Raw genomic sequence first — 16,970 nt, forward strand, 5'->3', positions numbered from 1 at the left:
TATTTCTATAATTTCAAAAATTGCAACTGTTAAAGCTCTTCTTTATAATTATTTTGATAATTACTGACAGACTCTGTTAGTCATTCAGTGGAACTAACATACTCTTGACCATTTTATGTAGTATATGCATTAAAGCTCTTGTAAGTTATGTTGCGACAAATACGGTTTAAACGGTTTTAGTTAATTTGTTTTTCTGTTTGGCTGTAGAATTTCTTGAAAAAGTCAGGGAATTTGACCTCAAAAAGTCAGGGAAAGTCAGGAAATTTGATATCATATTTTCGGTGGAAACCCTAAGTTTCCTTTACTTTTTGCTCAATAAGAACTACGCTTCTGGCAAGTTTAAACTATCAAGTTTCTACTGACTTTCATTTTTTTTATATCCTTTATTATCTAAATATAAAATTTAAGAGCGACCGAGCCAAAGTGTACGTCTGGCAAGGTGACTAAATTAGAAGTGACGAAAACTAAGATTGGTGACATATTTTCCTGACAACATGATAATGTGGTTTCTATTTCTTGGCCAAGTCAGCCTAGCGGTTGCATAAAGGCTTAGTGCTTGTCATTAATTGTGAGATTGTGAGAGCAAGTGATAATACTAGATGTTACTTTAAGAAATATTAGAATCAGCGCAAAACTTTTTGGTCTTTTGAGAAATTTTTGCTGGAATAAACTTGCGTTTCGAGGGTTTGTATACTTCGATGGAGTAAACATATGCTGTTTGTGATTTTAATATTGAAAAGCAAAACTTGATATATGTTATATTTTTCTTTCGCGGTTAAGCAACTTAGGCGTGTTTTGCGTAAAAAACTTTCGTTTATTCTGCTTAACTTTACATTTGTAAAAAAAATACGTGGACTGGAATAACATGATCGGTATGGGTATTTAATGTTTTCCCCTTAAGCATGCGTGCGTATAAATCCCAGTTGCGTGGTTTGCAATGTGATGTGTGATTCTCTAATGCGCGAATTGACGTTGGGAATAATAAAGAATAACGTTTTAAAAGAATAGCAATAGGATGGAATTTCAGGTTTAAATAATAGAGAAATAAGAATAATAACCAGCCTGGTTGGAATTTTGGTATTCTTTTAAAAAAGTGTGTGTATAGAAACTACAGTAATCTCTTGCATTGTGTTTGACGTGGACGCTAATGGTTTGACCACTTTCGCTTTAGTATGCTAGAAAGGTTTTTTTCGAATAGAAATCTCAAACCTATTCTGATGACTTTTTGCCTTGGGCACAACCTCGTTCCCAGGGAATTTTGCCTTGCTGATAATAACGCTTTAAGGGCTACAAGACCCTGGGGACGAGGTTGCGATGGACAGAAAGACCTCTGATTCCCGAGGTACGAAACAAATCCGACAAATTGGTGACGTTTTTGAGAAATCGAAAGGACGACAAACAAATATGGCTGTGCTGAGATTGGGCAATGCAGATGTAACTCCTGCAATAGTTGATGGTCCAAGTTGCGTATTCACAGCAAGTCCCTTTCTGATGACTAAAAAAGCGTTAGTATTTTTTGCCCTTTTAGGCAGGGGTCAATGTGCCTGCAAGAAAAAAAGGACCAAAGACCAGATTGGTTATTTATTTAGTCAAGGTGACCTAATAATTAGCTAGCTATAGCTAGGCTGAAACAGGATAGGTAACCGATGCAGAATAATTATACGGTACCTACACTATAATTAGCTGCTCTTATGGTTAATTATATGGAGCTCTTTTTTACCTAAATTTCCATATATTTTTTAATTTCTCTGGCCCGATTAAAAACGTGGTCTTGTTTGCAAACAGGGAATCATGATTTTAAACAATTTTTTTTTGCTTTATAACGCTTCATCCCAATTTAAAATTGTTGTATAAATCCTGTCTGGTTTTAAAACGGGACGTCCTGATTAGAACTTCGTAGTGAAATGAAAAAGATATATAATATGTTCTCGGATCCGGGTTAACGTACTTGAAGGCGCATAGTCACTCTTTTCAAAAAAAACTAACATAGCTATATATACATTTTTTATTTTTTCCAAAGTTCAGACGGAGTTATGAATTTCCTGAAAATTTGAGGATGTAAAACTTAACAGAAATGAAAATAATAATATATACTTTAATATCTTAGATTTATTGTTTTTTTTTCTAGCCACCATATTTAACGTTCTTGTTGATCTCTTATTCCTGTCTAATAAGCGGGGCATCACAAAATGTTTGTGTGAAACTGTAGGTAAACAAACGGCCTTAACTTTAAATGAGCTCTGACATGGAGTTCGATAATATCGCCATTATGGTAGGCTCCGTTCACACCGTATTTTGGGCTTGTTTTTTCTTTGTAAAACATGGCATCAAAAAATGGAAAGAAATTTTAACCCAGAGTTTCTATTGGAAAGTCACAGAGGAAGAAAATAATTTTCTCTTTATTCTATTCGCCATTTTTTTGGAGAAACAAAACAAAATGAAACAGAAAGAAGAAATTACAACTCTCGTGATTAATAATTATGATAATTAATGTTTATTACTCTCTGTCCTTTTTAGTTAGCATGGCCGGGATTACTACGTATTATAAGCAAAAAAAACCCAATGGGGGAGAATACACATTGTGGTAGTTGAAGATAGTTAAAGCATTGTGGAGATAATTAAATTTAGAGCATACAGTACAGTCCAGATGTAAGCGTACGCATACGCTAAGTTTCACACCTTTTTCTCGGAGGCGGTAGTTGTTTGTCTTTTGCTCTTATTAATTATCTTGCGAGTCTTGTAAGTCATTTAACTTGCGCGTAATAAACAAAAAATTCTTAAAGAAAAAATAGTTTATTATAACTGCACGTAACTATTGTTTAATAGTGTTAACATAACTATTTCCAATAGCATAATTTCAAATGTTATCAACTCTATCAATGTGACACGAAGAGCCATTGTTTAATTAGTTGTATTAAATAAACGTTTTGCGTGGAAACTAAATAAACTATAGTGAGAAGGCATTGTTGGTTGCACGGGTTTAATAAGCTTTTAAGTGATAGAAATAATTATGTTTTAACAAAGATTAAAACTTTGATTTTGATAGAAAGCATTTTCAGATCGCATTTTAAAAGTTTAAAAAGGAAAAACGGCGATAGAAATGTTTTCTAGATTGCATTTTAAAAATTTAAGAACAAAAAGCAGCAATATAAATGTTTTTAGATCGCATTTTAAAATAGAAATGGTTTTTTAGATCACGTTTTAAAAATTTAAAAACGAAAAACGGCGATAGAAATGGTTTTTTAGATCGCATTTTAAAAACGAAAAACGGTGATAGAAATGGTTTTTTAGATCGCATTTTAAAAGTTCAAAAAACGAAAAACGGCGATAGAAATGTTTTTTAGATCGCATTTTAAAAGTTTAAAAATGAAAAACGGCGATAAAAATGTTTTTTTAAATCGCATTTTAAAAATTTAAGAATGAAGAGTGGTGATAGAAATGGTTTTTAGAAAGTTTAAGAACGAAGAACGGTGATAGGAAGCGTTGTTAGATAGTGTTTTAAGTATTTAAAATGTTATCAACTCTAACCAATGTGACACGGCGAGCCATTGTTTGACAGTTTTATTAAATAAAACTAAATAGACAGGGAGAAGCATTGTTTGTTGGAAGCATTGTTTAAATCTTTTAAGAGATAGAAATAATTATGTTATAAAATTCAAATAATGTTAAAACATTGATTTGTACTAACTCTTGTTCCAAGATTTATTTTTTAGAAAAAACACTTGTTTTTTAACTTTGTATCTTTTTATTCTCACCAGAACAAAATGTTTCCACAACGAGCGTTTTCACCTTTTATGTGCGTCAAAAGTTATATTTTTTAGACTCTTTCTACTGTATTAAAATCTAAACAAAATGTTCTCACAATGAGTGTTTTGTTCTTTCCAGAACATCAAAAGTTATATTTTTAGATTTTTTCTTTCTTCGATGTTAAAATTTAATTTGTTTTTGAAATGTTATCCCGAACATAGGGTTTTTCTGTTTGCGTTATTAAACGTAGCTTTTTATAAAAAGAATTTTTAAAAGTTTTGCATGTTAAGAAATATATTTCGACGATATAGAAATATTACTAAAAGTTTTAAAAGTAGTATTAGTTTTTTTTAAATATTTAGAGCTTGTGTTTTTTGAATATATCGAGATTAAAATCGCGTTATTGTAATTAGTTTTGTTGTTAAAAAAAAATTCATTAGCCTTTGTGTTAAATTTTTTCTTGCACAGAATATTGTTTATAAACAATGTTTCTTGCTATGCTTCTGTTTTTAACACGAAGCAATAATTTTCGCGCAATTTGAAAGGAACTCGCTATCCTATTGTTTTTTGAATGAAAGCAATTATTTTTGCAAGTTGAGCGTACGCGTACGCTTACATCTTGACTTTACTGTAAAAAGAGTAATTTCGAAAATTTAGGTATTCTAATTGTCTCATCATTCTCCGCTTAACGTCCGTTTCCCATGCTAGCAGTAGGGTTACACTACTGCTAGCATGGAAAACAAACATATACCCCGTCCAACCCAATATACCCCGTCCAACCCTACTAGCAGTAGGCTAGTAGGGTTGGACAGGGTATATTAATGACCCTCTTCCAATCTGATCTAGACTGTGTTAGATCTAAACTCAACTTCCTCTGTATCCAGTCTGTCCCTATAACCTCCTGCCAAGTCTTTCTCAGTCTGCTTCGGGGCCTTGCGCCAGGATCTATCAAGTCTCTACACTTTCTTACCTAATTACCCCCTCCATTCTTTCCAAGTGCCCAAGAAAGAATCGTCGTATTTTCTCAGGCTCGCTAATGACAACATGGTTATATCTTGAATTTCACAGGTTCATATGCATGAACAGATTTTCTATGGGGATAATAATTAACAGCCAGGTTTTGAGGTAAAAGGTGGGCAGTCGGCATCTCAGAAACCCACAAGCTATACAAAAATATGCGTGCCAATATTTCAAAATTTTGAAGCGAAGGCTTCTGAAGATAAAGTTATAATAAATAAAAAATTTGAAATATTTCACATTTTCTATTTGTCTATTTTTTGTTGTTGTCGTAACTTGTTGACCCATTTGCATGAATTTTTTTTTTGACATAATTTTTAAATGAAAAATTAAAACATGAAATAAAATTTTTAAAATATGGTTAGTGATATCACTATGGTTACGGAGAAGAAATAAAAAAGTATGAATTTTTTTGAAATGAGCTACAGGAAAAATAAATTTTAATTTTTTTTACCATTCCTATAAAATTATGTGTTCTGCAATTTAGTAAAGTTTGAACAAGAAAAAAATATCTAATGAAAAGTTATGGTTACAATAGTGTCTTTTAGGTTTATTAATACTGGAAAAATATCAATGTATAAATGTGAAAACTGATAAAAAGTTCAAAATATTTCTTTTTAATTTACAGCCTTATGAATTCAGCATTGCCAACCTAAGACTGAGAATTAAGAACAGCTATTTATGCTGCCCTATGTGTTGGCATGTCGAGAAAACTTCTTTTATTCTGACTTTCCAGTACTTTGGCGCCATAAAGCTGTATATTAGTGGTTATAGCTCTCGTACTCTGTGCGGGAGACCGCGGTTCGATTCCTCTTGACAGCAATTCAACATGGGCGAGTGAATGTTACCATAGCCCCGGGTTAACCCAAGCCATGCGAGGGAAATTGGGGAGATGGCTCCATGTGTGGGCCGTTGGATGTTGCCGGGAATTGTCTAGTAGAGCGCAGGCTCTAATTGGGTCTGCGTAGTTCAAAACGAGCATTAAATACTCTAGGAGTCTCCATCTAAGCCATGGCCCCTCCTGGAAATAATAGACAGGGTATATCCCTCAATATTAGTGAGGCTAGTCATGTAAAATATGCACATCTATCTATCTACTTTGGTCTTACAGAGCTAAATGTAGTATATACAAATTGAATAATTTGTTATTTTTTATATTTATTTTAGATGGGTACCTGATTCCGATGTTACAATTTGTCCATTGTGTCATCAGAAATTTACCCAAATTAGACGTAAGCATCATTGCAGACAGTGTGGTCGCATTTTATGCGGTAAATGTTGTGAAAATAAGGTATAAATGTGGCTTGTTATTGTAATAGCTAAATTTTATGTCTTAGAGTAGATTTATGTTTACAGATTGTTTTCTCACTGCATGACTGTAGGGGGATGGAGGGGTGCAAATGTACTGTGGCCTGTCACTATCAATTTATTCCAGTGTCTGGTCTACATTTTTTCTTTATTCTGTATTTTTGCCGTGTTCACAGAAATGACAAAACGTAAAGATTTCAAACAAAAAAAGCAAGGAAACAAGCTAGATTCTGGTGATAAGAAATAGAAAGGGCACCAACACCAAAAACAAGTAAGTTTAGCATACCCACTGGTGGTGAAAGGTTACTTCCAACTTTAGGCCAAGTCCCTATACTGTAAAATATATTCATCATATTCATCATGATTGCTGACTTAATTGGAGCTGGTACATTGGTGGCCCCAAAAGATGAATAAAATGTAGAATTAACTCTTAGTATTTCGATATATCATAAAAGGCCTTGGACGAAAAAAGAAAAGCAACATTTATTGTTAAAAAAGATAATTTTTCACAATGTGCTTTTTAAAAGCATACTATACAAACAATAACCAAGAAACATGGGTGATAAGGATTTTAAATCTGAAACTTGGGCTGAAGTTGAACGTATATATGGCATGAATTTGGTTGCGAATACACCTAAACAAGTTCAAGAGCTAAAAATCCAAGAGCTAGGAGACGATGAATTATTTGGACTGTACTTTAAGTATGATAATGTTTATTTTGCCATGTACCACAATGATCAAGTAACTGTGGAGAAATATATGCCTGGAAGATTTGTTAAATAAATCAATACTGGTGATAGGCCTGGTAAAGCTACTACAGGTTTAGAAGACATTTATAATAAAGCTGAGACAATGAGTCATTCTTCGTTTGTTGATATTGATCAATAATAACTTTTTCTTGGTTTCATAAATGCAATTCCTATTGCGATTTCCTTGGTTTGCCAGTATGATACTATCAAACAAGTAACACAGATAACAATGGTGAAAGTTAACTGCATATTATTTACAAACAAAAATAACTTCCCCACAGCAGTTTTATTTCAAGATTTTATGTACTGGAAGTTTCTTATGTTCTTATTACAGTGCTAATCAAAGGTGGCAAAGTTTTATAATAAAATGATATCATGATATCATGAAAATCAAACATACATATTGTCAAATTATGCAGTCTATATTCAAAGTATTTTTACAGTTAATTGGAACAGGTGTGTATAAGGTTTGTAATCTTTGGTTGATATAACCAATTTTGTTTATATTTAGTTTTTTCAAAAGCTGGTTATGCAGAAATTGAACGTACCCTAAGTGATGTTGTGGCAGTAACATTAAGACATTATTTTTATTGATATTGTGTGATATATTTAACATAGCATAAAATAAAATGTCCAACTTTTATTTCATTTCCTGTATAATCATTTTACATGCACAGCTAAATTTTCCCTTTAGCCTCAGGTTGAAGAGATTTCCCATGTCCAGATAAAGTAACTCAGACAAATTTGTAAGCATTCAGGTTCTTAAATTGTAGTTGAAAAAAGACTTTTGCCTCACTTATGTAATCAACAGGTGCATTTTCCAAACGTTCTAATTCTCTGACTTTTTCTAACACAGCGTCTGTGACATTTATGCCTCTTGTTTTTGTCCCATATTGTTGCGAAAATAAGTATATGTGATTTGGAATACTGGTTGGTGGTTCTAATTTCCATCAACTTATCATGACCGTGAAGGAAAAAGTCCATCAAACAGGCGTTTTGTGTTGCTTTTTTCTTCTTGGCATTGCTAGCTTTGACTACCTCGCTATCTAAATCCTATTGAATAGCACGAACTAGATTGCAATGAACACAAATATCATGTTTAGTGCAAAGCTTCTGATTTATTGCCCTATAGCCAAGTAATTTCCCAGGTCCATCAAGCTCTTTTGCAACACATTTGACTACTTTAGCTAAAGGTGTTTATCTGTTGATATAATTAAAGTTGAAGTGTGATAGTCGTCTATCAAGGGTTGGAATACTCCACGCGTAAAAGGGTAGTGACTCTGCATAAAGTCTATCATTTCATTTCTTTTTTTCCATATTTTCTTTTAAGTACTTTCTTTCCAGCTACAATACAAGCCTTTTCTTTCCAGCTACAATGCGTCATGTTGTTTTTCATGCTTTATGTGTTCTTCAGTAGTTCTTTCCAATTTGTGGATGAAAATACATAATGGGCCACGTGCAACTTTCAGGGGTTTTGTATCATTCTTTTATTTTTTTTATTTTAATTTTTTTTTTGCTTTATTTTTGATTTTACATTGTTTTTTTTTTTGAAAAAAAAAACTTTATTTTTTATTTTTTATTTTTCTTTACGTTTTTTCATTTTATTATTATTCTTTCCCTGTCTTTTAGCGATGGGTCACTACACAAATAGGTTTGACTGGTTGGTTAACTCTCATTTAGAGCACATCATTTATTTTGTAGTTCTTGTATTTTTATTATTGCCAGAGAACCTGCCACATCAATTACTAAGGAAGTTTAAGTCTCTGTGTATATTCATTAATAAACTTTTCCAGACTACTGATGTCATTGTCATTATTGAATTAACATGTGTTTTCCATGTTTACATGGGATGAACAAGTTACATCAATGATCCAATCCGTTGTGAAACGTTAGTAATTAAGTTAAACAGTTAAATTATTTGTGCCTGTGAGTTTTTCGGGTAAATAAAAGAGTGAGGCCTTTTTAAATATGTTTCCTAAAGTTAAACTTGCTCAATGGCCATGTAAATAGGTTACTTAGCATCATTTCACAGAAAAAAGGCCATATCTCAATATAATATTGTCAGCGTTCGAATTAATGGCTAACGGATCGCGATTCACAAGTCATTTAAATATTCTCGCAAATCAAATTTACCAACTTAGCATAAAATTTACAGACCTAAATATAATATTTTAAAAATACTGCGCATTAATTATATTTTTAAAGTTATACAGGTTTCTTTATTATTGCAAAATAGGCAACAGGTGAAAAAACTTACAGTACTCCTTAAATGCATTTTTTATAATAAAATATGCAACATTTAAGTTCTGAAGGACGTTTTCTCGTTATTTTAGAACGGCATACAGTGATATTTTATCTTTGTAGGGTCGTTATATTTTTATTTTAGAAAAAAATATAGTGAAAGTTTTTAGGGATGGGTTTTTGTCATTTTTGAACTTTCTAAAAATATCAAAACGCTCTTGCATAAAAGTTAACAAAGCGTATTTGTTTTTAAAGCCATCAAAATGCGATTGTACGGAACTAAAACAATAACATTTGTTCTAAAATCACCAAAATGCAATCGTATAGAATTTTAAAAACGCTTTATTTTGTACTAAAATCATCAAAAACACTATCATATAGAACTAAAATAACGCTGTATTTGTTTTTAAAACAATCATCAATTTTTGCAGATCACTTTTAATATTCAGCTTGAAATCTGATTGTATCGACAGTGTACAAGTAAAGATGTTATATGATGAAAACAAATCGTCCTACAGTAAAACGGTTTTTCTAGCTACTTTAATAACTAATTCTTAAATTGGTTGGTACTTAAATTATTTTCTTTAGTTATTATTACCACAACTTAATTATGATCACGAACCTCAAAAAGTTTGCAACGAATGTCTTCCTGTTAGCCAATTGGTGGCAAAGTCTCGTTCACCTCAATTTGTAAGTTTTTTCGTTTTGGCCTGAAATGTTTTTCAGAATTCTATTTTGTTGAATTTCTGTTTTCTTAGATTTATTTGTGTTTTAGTCGAAAAAAGAAGAGGCTGCCAAATTATTGAACGAGATGTGTAAAGACATCAACCAGCTACAAAAGGTTTTGTTGTGTGTTTATTACTCTACTGCGAATCTTATGTTAAAAGAAGTTTGAGTGGCTTTCAGTATAAACTCCTTTGTTATTGTGATTATTTTTTAGCCAATTTTACTATTTTATTATTATTCTGTTGTTTTTATTTGTAGTTAGTTGAGCTAGGCGGGGTGCAGACATTGATATTTCTGAGCCAGAGTATCAACAATAGCATAAAGGTAAGTGTACAAAGTAAAAGTTGAGTTGAATTGTAGTATTTCTACATGTAGGTTAATTTTATTTGCAGTATTAATTAACATCTCTTGCATAATACCCCATTTTTTAATCCATCTGTGATTATTATATTTTCGATTTTGCTAAATTTCGTGCTATTTTAATTCCGCAGATAGCTATTTTTTTAAAAGTATTTCGGGGATTTAATTTTGTTGATTTTTAATTTTTTTTTAGTAACTTGATTTCGTGGATTGGAGCTATTTGTTAGTTGTCAAATAAAAGCCTTTAGAATGTTGAAAATTTAGCTTCTTTAATTCTGCTTACATTTTTGCTATAATCTCCTTAACATCCTTATATTTATCCTCTATTTTAAGAGAGATACGCATGTATTTATCTTCTCTTCATACATTTTACATACATAAACCAATAACTTTTAGTATTTTCAAAAATGCGTGGGCTATATGAAGCATTCACTTAAAAAAAACTGGCTGAGAAAATCAGAAATTCTTGTACTTAGCAATAACAGAGACTTGTGTTTAGACTTGTGTTCAATGTTTAACTCTATTTTATTGTGTGTTTAGCAGTTATTTATGTTGTATTTGTTCTAGTGGCAAACGGTCTCATCTGAGGTACTGATTACATTAGAACAGCTATTTTAAGATATCTTTTTTACTTGAAATGTTGTGTTGAAATTGTGCTCTTCAGTCTCATCTCGATCTATTATGTTTGCATAGCATAGGTTAGTAGCTCTTTTTGAGTTGCCTATAATATAAACTGTATTGAGACGTCGTTTAAAGTTGTATCTTATTTTTGGTTATATTCTTCTAAGAAAATTACCACTCGTTAAACTGGCTGTTTTAGGAAAATGTTGCTGAGGCATTGCACATGATGGCAACCCACACTGTGTTGCATCCACTTCTTGTGCAATCTGGTGCAATCAAAGCACTATGTAGGTCAGTGGTTCTCTTACGGCATACTGTGTGCAAAAATATGTTTAAAATACTTGTCCTTAATAGTTGTTACTTTCAGTTTGCTTTCAGATTCGGAGAGTTTCGAACGAATATTAATAGATGCTCTCAGTGCAATGATGATATTTTGTAAAAATGAAAATTATCGCAAACAAGGTTAGTGTCCTTCTCATCTGTGTTTTTTCTTTCTAGTGCCAGTTTTTTCCGGGTCGAAATCGATAAATATTTTTTATACGAAATTTGAAAGTAAGTTTTATTAATCCCCATTTTGCAAATAAGCCTGGTTGGTATTGAGAAGTTCTGATGGAGACCTGTTTAAGTGGTAAAAATGCACACATATTTTGATAATGCTGTTTTGATATTACAGAAGGGAAATTATCAGGTTTTTGCATCCGCGAGAAAATATTTAAATTCCACTTACTGTTTTCTTGTAATAAACAATACCTTTGGCAACAAATATCAAAGTCTAGGGTATCGGGGCGCTGGTTACATTTCCATCTTTGTCAGCAAAAGAGGGCTAAAAACCTTGGCTTTTTCCGTTTCAAAAATCTTGCTTGGAGCGTTTTATTTATCTATTACTATTAAAAACTATGTGTGATCTTAGTGGTTGTTGAAGGTGCGTTAAAACCAATCCTAACTTTATGCGGGATGAAAGAAACTATCGCGTTGCTGGCAACCACCACGTTAAGTCTTCTTGTTGATAACGAAGACAATTTGTACACTGTTGTTGATGTAAGTAGTTCAGTAGATGTATTTTTCTACATCTCTGCTTTTTTACTGTATGCATGGATTCAGACCGTACTTAGACTGATTGTGTGGATATGTGTTTATAGAAAGAGAAGGAAGCCTTATGGAAAATTATGAATCTGGTAAATGCGAAAGATGAAAAGGTTTTTATTTGTTGTTGTTGTTTTCGTTGCTGGTTATGGTAGCTGGAATTTTTTTCTTGAACACTACACAATTTCTTTTAGATGCAAGAAATAGCTTTGAAGATTTTAGCCTCGCTTTCGCTAGGTACAGAATGGCATCGTCACAGAATTGTGCAGGTGAGGCAAATTCAGGAACTTAACTTCGTCCACATTTTATGTCCAAATACCGTTTGTTGCACTACAATCATGACAAAATTAGTGAAACACAGGCAGTTTTTTCGTCATTTTTTAAACATGGGCGAAAGGGTGAAATGTTCACTACTCTGCAGCCGGCCGACTTCAAAGTCGCTACTTTTACGTACAGGTAATTCGCGAAATTCGCTAGTAGCGCGCCCATACAACAAATAATCCATGTTGCGGCCGAAATTCAGTTGAAAATATGGTTGAAAAATAGTTGTGCTGACGTCAGCAAAAGTTAGCATGTTTTAAGCGTATGTATTTAACTAAATAACATCCCATGTCCTAAGTCCGCTGCGAACATGGACAAGTTTAAATCGCGACTCTAATATAGAAACAAGCAATGTGACCGCTTGTGGCGGCTAAATTCCGAATTAACCATGCTGTTTCATTATATTTTGTCCATGTTTTTAGTTTTTTTACACGTATGACAAGTCCCCTCATCGACTACATGTTGTGTATTTTTTTTTAAATGACGACGCAATGTTGTAAGTTACAGCAAACTTTTCTAATTATTGTAAGAAAGAAAACTTTTGCTGAATATAACTTAAGAACTTGGTATTTTGTAAGAATTTATTTTGACGATTGAGACCATGTTTTAGATTTTTTGCGGACTTCTTCTTTCCCTTCGATTCAGAAAATCACGAAAAAACTAAAAGTACGGGGTACAGGCTCATTATGTTTTTGCTTTTACAAAGAAATACGACATTTTTCTAGACAACTTTAGCAGAAATCTTTAGGTGATAAAAACTTTACACATCGAAAAAAGCAAAAATTAAAACCGAAATTAATTTAAAAGTCGTTCTGTGTAATATTGCTGTTCACTTGTAATATCCACCCTTGACGGAAAATTAAATAATTTCGAGACGAGGACTTGAAATAGGAAATGTAAATATTTAAATTTGCCAAATAATCTGTGCAAAATTGCTGATAATTTTAAATAGATAAAATCTTATCCACTAAACATTTTGTCGTTTAAAGTGTGTTACGTGTACAATTGTTGATTCACTTTTTTAGGAGCATTACTCAAATGGAAAATGTCTTGTTAATGTATTCCGTACAGTACCTTCCAATCAACAGGTACTGGCTTTTTTGTTATCCAAGAAGCAAAGTAAAACGTATGCAACCAACCAGGCTTGATCGTGGTCCAAAAAGGACTTTTTTAAAAAAGTTGCATTTTTCAGAAAATTGCACCCATGAATGGGAAAATTGGTAATTAAAGCTCGGTTCCCACTGTGGTTTAAGTGTGTTTTAAGTATGTTTTAAATAAGATTTTAAATTTAAACCATAATGTGAACGTGTTCGTGTTTAAAAAATTTTCGCCATAAAACCTGTTTAAACCACAGATAAAATAAAATCTTAGATCAAGAAATTTTGATATTGTGGTTTAAAGTTCAAAGGCGCCGACAAATCCCGAAGGAGTATTCAACGATTTTAGGGCACATTTTGCGCATTTTCACGTTAAGACGGAAAAGGGAATAAAAAATGGCAGAAAAAAACTTAGTTTGGTACAGGAAGAGAATCTTAGCGTACTTATTTCCCCAATATCCAGTGATTATCCAGTGAAATCACACAAAGGCTACCAAGAGAGAAACGCTACATGTTTTTGCTTTTAAAACGCAGTGGGAAAGCTTAGGTTTTATTTTAATTTTTAAAACACATTTAAAACCTTTTAGGTTTTATATTTAAACCCAAGTTAAACCACAGTGGGAACCAAGCTTAATAAAGCCTTTTGGTTATTTAACATGGATGTTTCCTCATTTCATATTTCAAAAAAGTTGCCCTATTTATCGTGTAAATATGAAAGCCAGGGTGACCACTCCTCCTTAAATTCCTTAAATAAACTTAGAAAAAAAAATCACCTTAAAAGTACTTAAATATACTTAAAAAATTGAAATTTTAGCTATTCTCCTTAATTTCTCCTTATTTCTTAATTTTTCTGATCGTAACTTTTTTTGAAATGTGTTCATGGATTGTTCATCACCAGTGAAATAAGACATTTCTCTGTTGCCTGAAATCCTATATTTTCTATCTTTCAGGACATAATTTATATGTATATTTGTATAATATGTATAATTTTCTTATCATCAAACATAGTATTTAACATTAAAGATAGAAAACTAAAATTGGTTTTCTCCTTAATTATCCTTATTTTTTTATTCTCGTTCCCAGAAAAGTATCCTTAAAAAATGTCAATTGTCTCCTTAATTCTCCTTAATATCCTTACTTTTGTTCTCATTTTATTAGTGGTCACCGTGAAAGCGTGTTTCAGTTAGGCATGATTCTAATGATTAAGATGGCTGTCTAAAGTCACGTGATTAAGTAACAATTGCTACAGCTCAAAAATGTTTAAACCAGGAACGTATATGTACTAGAGCGCGGGAATTGTTAGGTATTGTTCTGTGCATGTCATGCAGTGGGAGAAACCAAGTTTAAAAAAAACTCATCACAACAGTAAGTCATAACTCTGAAGTAAAAAGTAGAATTTGTGAAATTTCGACATACTCACGGCAAACTTGCTCCCCCCGAATTTTTATAATTGCATCGGCTCGCAGCGTAACTTTAAGAAACGCAAAAATAATAAAGAAAAACAGAACCTTTCTTTGGAAAGTAAAAAAAAAATAAGAAAATTTGAAGATTCTGTTAGTATTCGACTAATTGGAAACTAGTTGAGACATAATGTTAATAAAAATTAATTGTTTGTTAACAAACAATTAAAAATTAATAGTTTGTTAACAAGGGTTACCAGTTGCCACGCTTCGCGTTAGTGCACCAACTGTTCATCAAAGGATGTATTTTGCGGTAGCATCAGTATGGTAACACAGTAACACTCCTTTATTCATAAAACTGTCTGTGCAGAACGTTACGATTTTTGTACATAGGTGTTAGTGAACGGTATATGTTTACTTGGTAACCTGGCAACAAGTGAAAAGGACCAATCAGTTTTGCGTGAATGTTTGGAGTGTGTATGCGCATTAATGCGTAAAAATGAAGTAAACGTAGATGTTCAGGTATTGTTGCTGTTGTTGTTTTTTTTGTTGTTGTTTTCTTGTTGGTGTTGTTGTTATTGTTGACGTCAGTAGTTAGAACAAATCAAAAAACAAGTCAGGAAACACGTACATTTATAGGTACAGATTTCTAGATGCATCGCAAACTTTTCAAAGCACAAAGTGAATACAGAACCACTAGTAAGTGTTTCGTTGTTACACGAGTTATCTCTCTTCTTGTGCTTCGTATGTACGTTACTTATTTTTTAGCTTGAATACATTCCAGAAATTGTTCGACTACATGTCCAGGTATGAGTCAGCCATTTTGTTAGTTTGTGTGATTGGATTTATATTTTCATCCTTTCATCCTTGGGTTTATATTTCCATCACATGTGAAAGTGTAGTGTCGTATTTCTCTGTAACAGTTTTTTTAATACTCGTTGAAGGCTCCTCCTTTGAAGTGGCCCTAACATTCGAAATCATTACGGTTTAAACAAGCTCCCATGTAGATTTTTCTTAACTGAGTACAATACTTTTTCTGATATAATAATCTTTTATATGTTAACACTTCCATATTTGTGCCAGTAACAGTCCTAACTTTTAACTTTTAATTGTTTAGTCGTCAAAAAAATATATCTAAACAAAAAAAGCGTTTACCTTTTTTTGCATGTTGGATATTTTGTGTGTGGAATTTTCCGTACAATATTTCAAATACAGTCAATACGTTATTGTATTGTGAATCAAAAATATCTTTGACTAACATGCTTACAATGTGGCATTTATCAAACTCCTTCCAATAACCCCCATCCTAAAAATCATTTCCGACAAGAATGAGTTTTGGTTTAATGTTTAATTATTTTTGTTAGTTGAGAGATTTTCTAGAAAGGGATGTGACGATAGTTTCAGATGGCGACTGTAGAATAGTACTGATGTAAAGAGGTGAACAAAACATGCAGACACAATTATTAACTTTTTTGTTTTAGGTGGAAGATGCAACCACGCGACTTTATGGTGTAAAGACATTATTTAACTTGTTGAACATCGAACAGGGTCACGTGTTATCTTTACTAAGCAAGTAAGCAAAACGTTGTTATGGTAGCGATGACACCATTTTGAAAAATAAATATTTGGAGGAGAAAATGTAAATGTAAAAGTTCCAACTAAGGATTTATCGATGATCTGCGTTTTCTTTTCCTATCCAATGACTACATTTACAAATGGAGTTTTTATATTTGTTGTAGGCCGCAGTTGGATACCTTGCTACACTCTCTTCTGAACTGTTCAGGAATGCATGACTCTCTGTTGACATGTTTAGAAAAATCTGCACCTCCAAGAAGTCGCCCGATGACACTATAGCAACAACACTTATTTTTAGATGTTTGTTTTATTATAAAAAGTAGAGATGTATTGGAATGTTATATTTTTTACAGATGAATAAATAATCCCTTTTTTAAATTTTTTATTCATTCGCCATTTTATTTTATTTTAGTTGTCATTTAATTTCCGTCAGTATGTATGTCTCAGTATGTTTACATTCCAGCCGTATTAAAACTTTGGCTCGCATATTAATCATATTGTTTTTATAAAAAAATTCGTAATTATTTCAGGGCAGGTTGATGATGTAAATGTTTTGCGCATGGCCTAACTTTCGCGCAGTATTAATTTTTACGCGAATGCGTAAAAATTAATACTGTTAGGGTACATCTATTTCTTTAATTACGACTGACTAACATCAATGTTTCAAGAGTGTCTTTCAGGTTAACGCATTTTACTGTTGTTTAGCAAGCTATCTACAATTTACT

General features: G+C 32.3%; 1 protein-coding gene across 1 annotated transcript; it reads left to right on the forward strand.

The window, feature by feature from the left end:
* The first annotated feature begins 681 nt into the window (after nt 1–681).
* On the forward strand, nt 682–16,623 carry LOC130641667 (uncharacterized). The gene is made up of 16 exons (XM_057448576.1): nt 682–1,505; nt 5,932–6,055; nt 9,651–9,752; nt 9,838–9,903; nt 10,047–10,112; nt 10,969–11,060; nt 11,137–11,231; nt 11,680–11,807; nt 11,909–11,965; nt 12,047–12,121; nt 13,199–13,261; nt 15,064–15,192; nt 15,310–15,369; nt 15,439–15,477; nt 16,152–16,243; nt 16,410–16,623. The coding sequence occupies exons 1-16, from the start codon at nt 1,315–1,317 to the stop codon at nt 16,522–16,524; spliced, it is 1,494 nt and encodes a 497-aa protein (XP_057304559.1). The 5' UTR covers nt 682–1,314; the 3' UTR covers nt 16,525–16,623.
* Nucleotides 16,624–16,970: the final 347 nt, after the last annotated feature.

This window comes from Hydractinia symbiolongicarpus, chromosome 4 (assembly GCF_029227915.1).
Source record: "Hydractinia symbiolongicarpus strain clone_291-10 chromosome 4, HSymV2.1, whole genome shotgun sequence".
Lineage (NCBI taxonomy): Eukaryota > Metazoa > Cnidaria > Hydrozoa > Anthoathecata > Hydractiniidae > Hydractinia > Hydractinia symbiolongicarpus.

Coding starts and splice junctions, on each gene's coding strand:
- LOC130641667 (XM_057448576.1), top strand. CDS start 1,315: ATGGACAGAAAGACCTCTGATTCCCGAGGTACGAAACAAATCCGACAA. Junction 9,753..9,837: donor AGTCTCGTTCACCTCAATTT/GTAAGTTTTTTC, acceptor TTTGTGTTTTAG/TCGAAAAAAGAAGAGGCTGC. Junction 10,113..10,968: donor GTATCAACAATAGCATAAAG/GTAAGTGTACAA, acceptor TGGCTGTTTTAG/GAAAATGTTGCTGAGGCATT.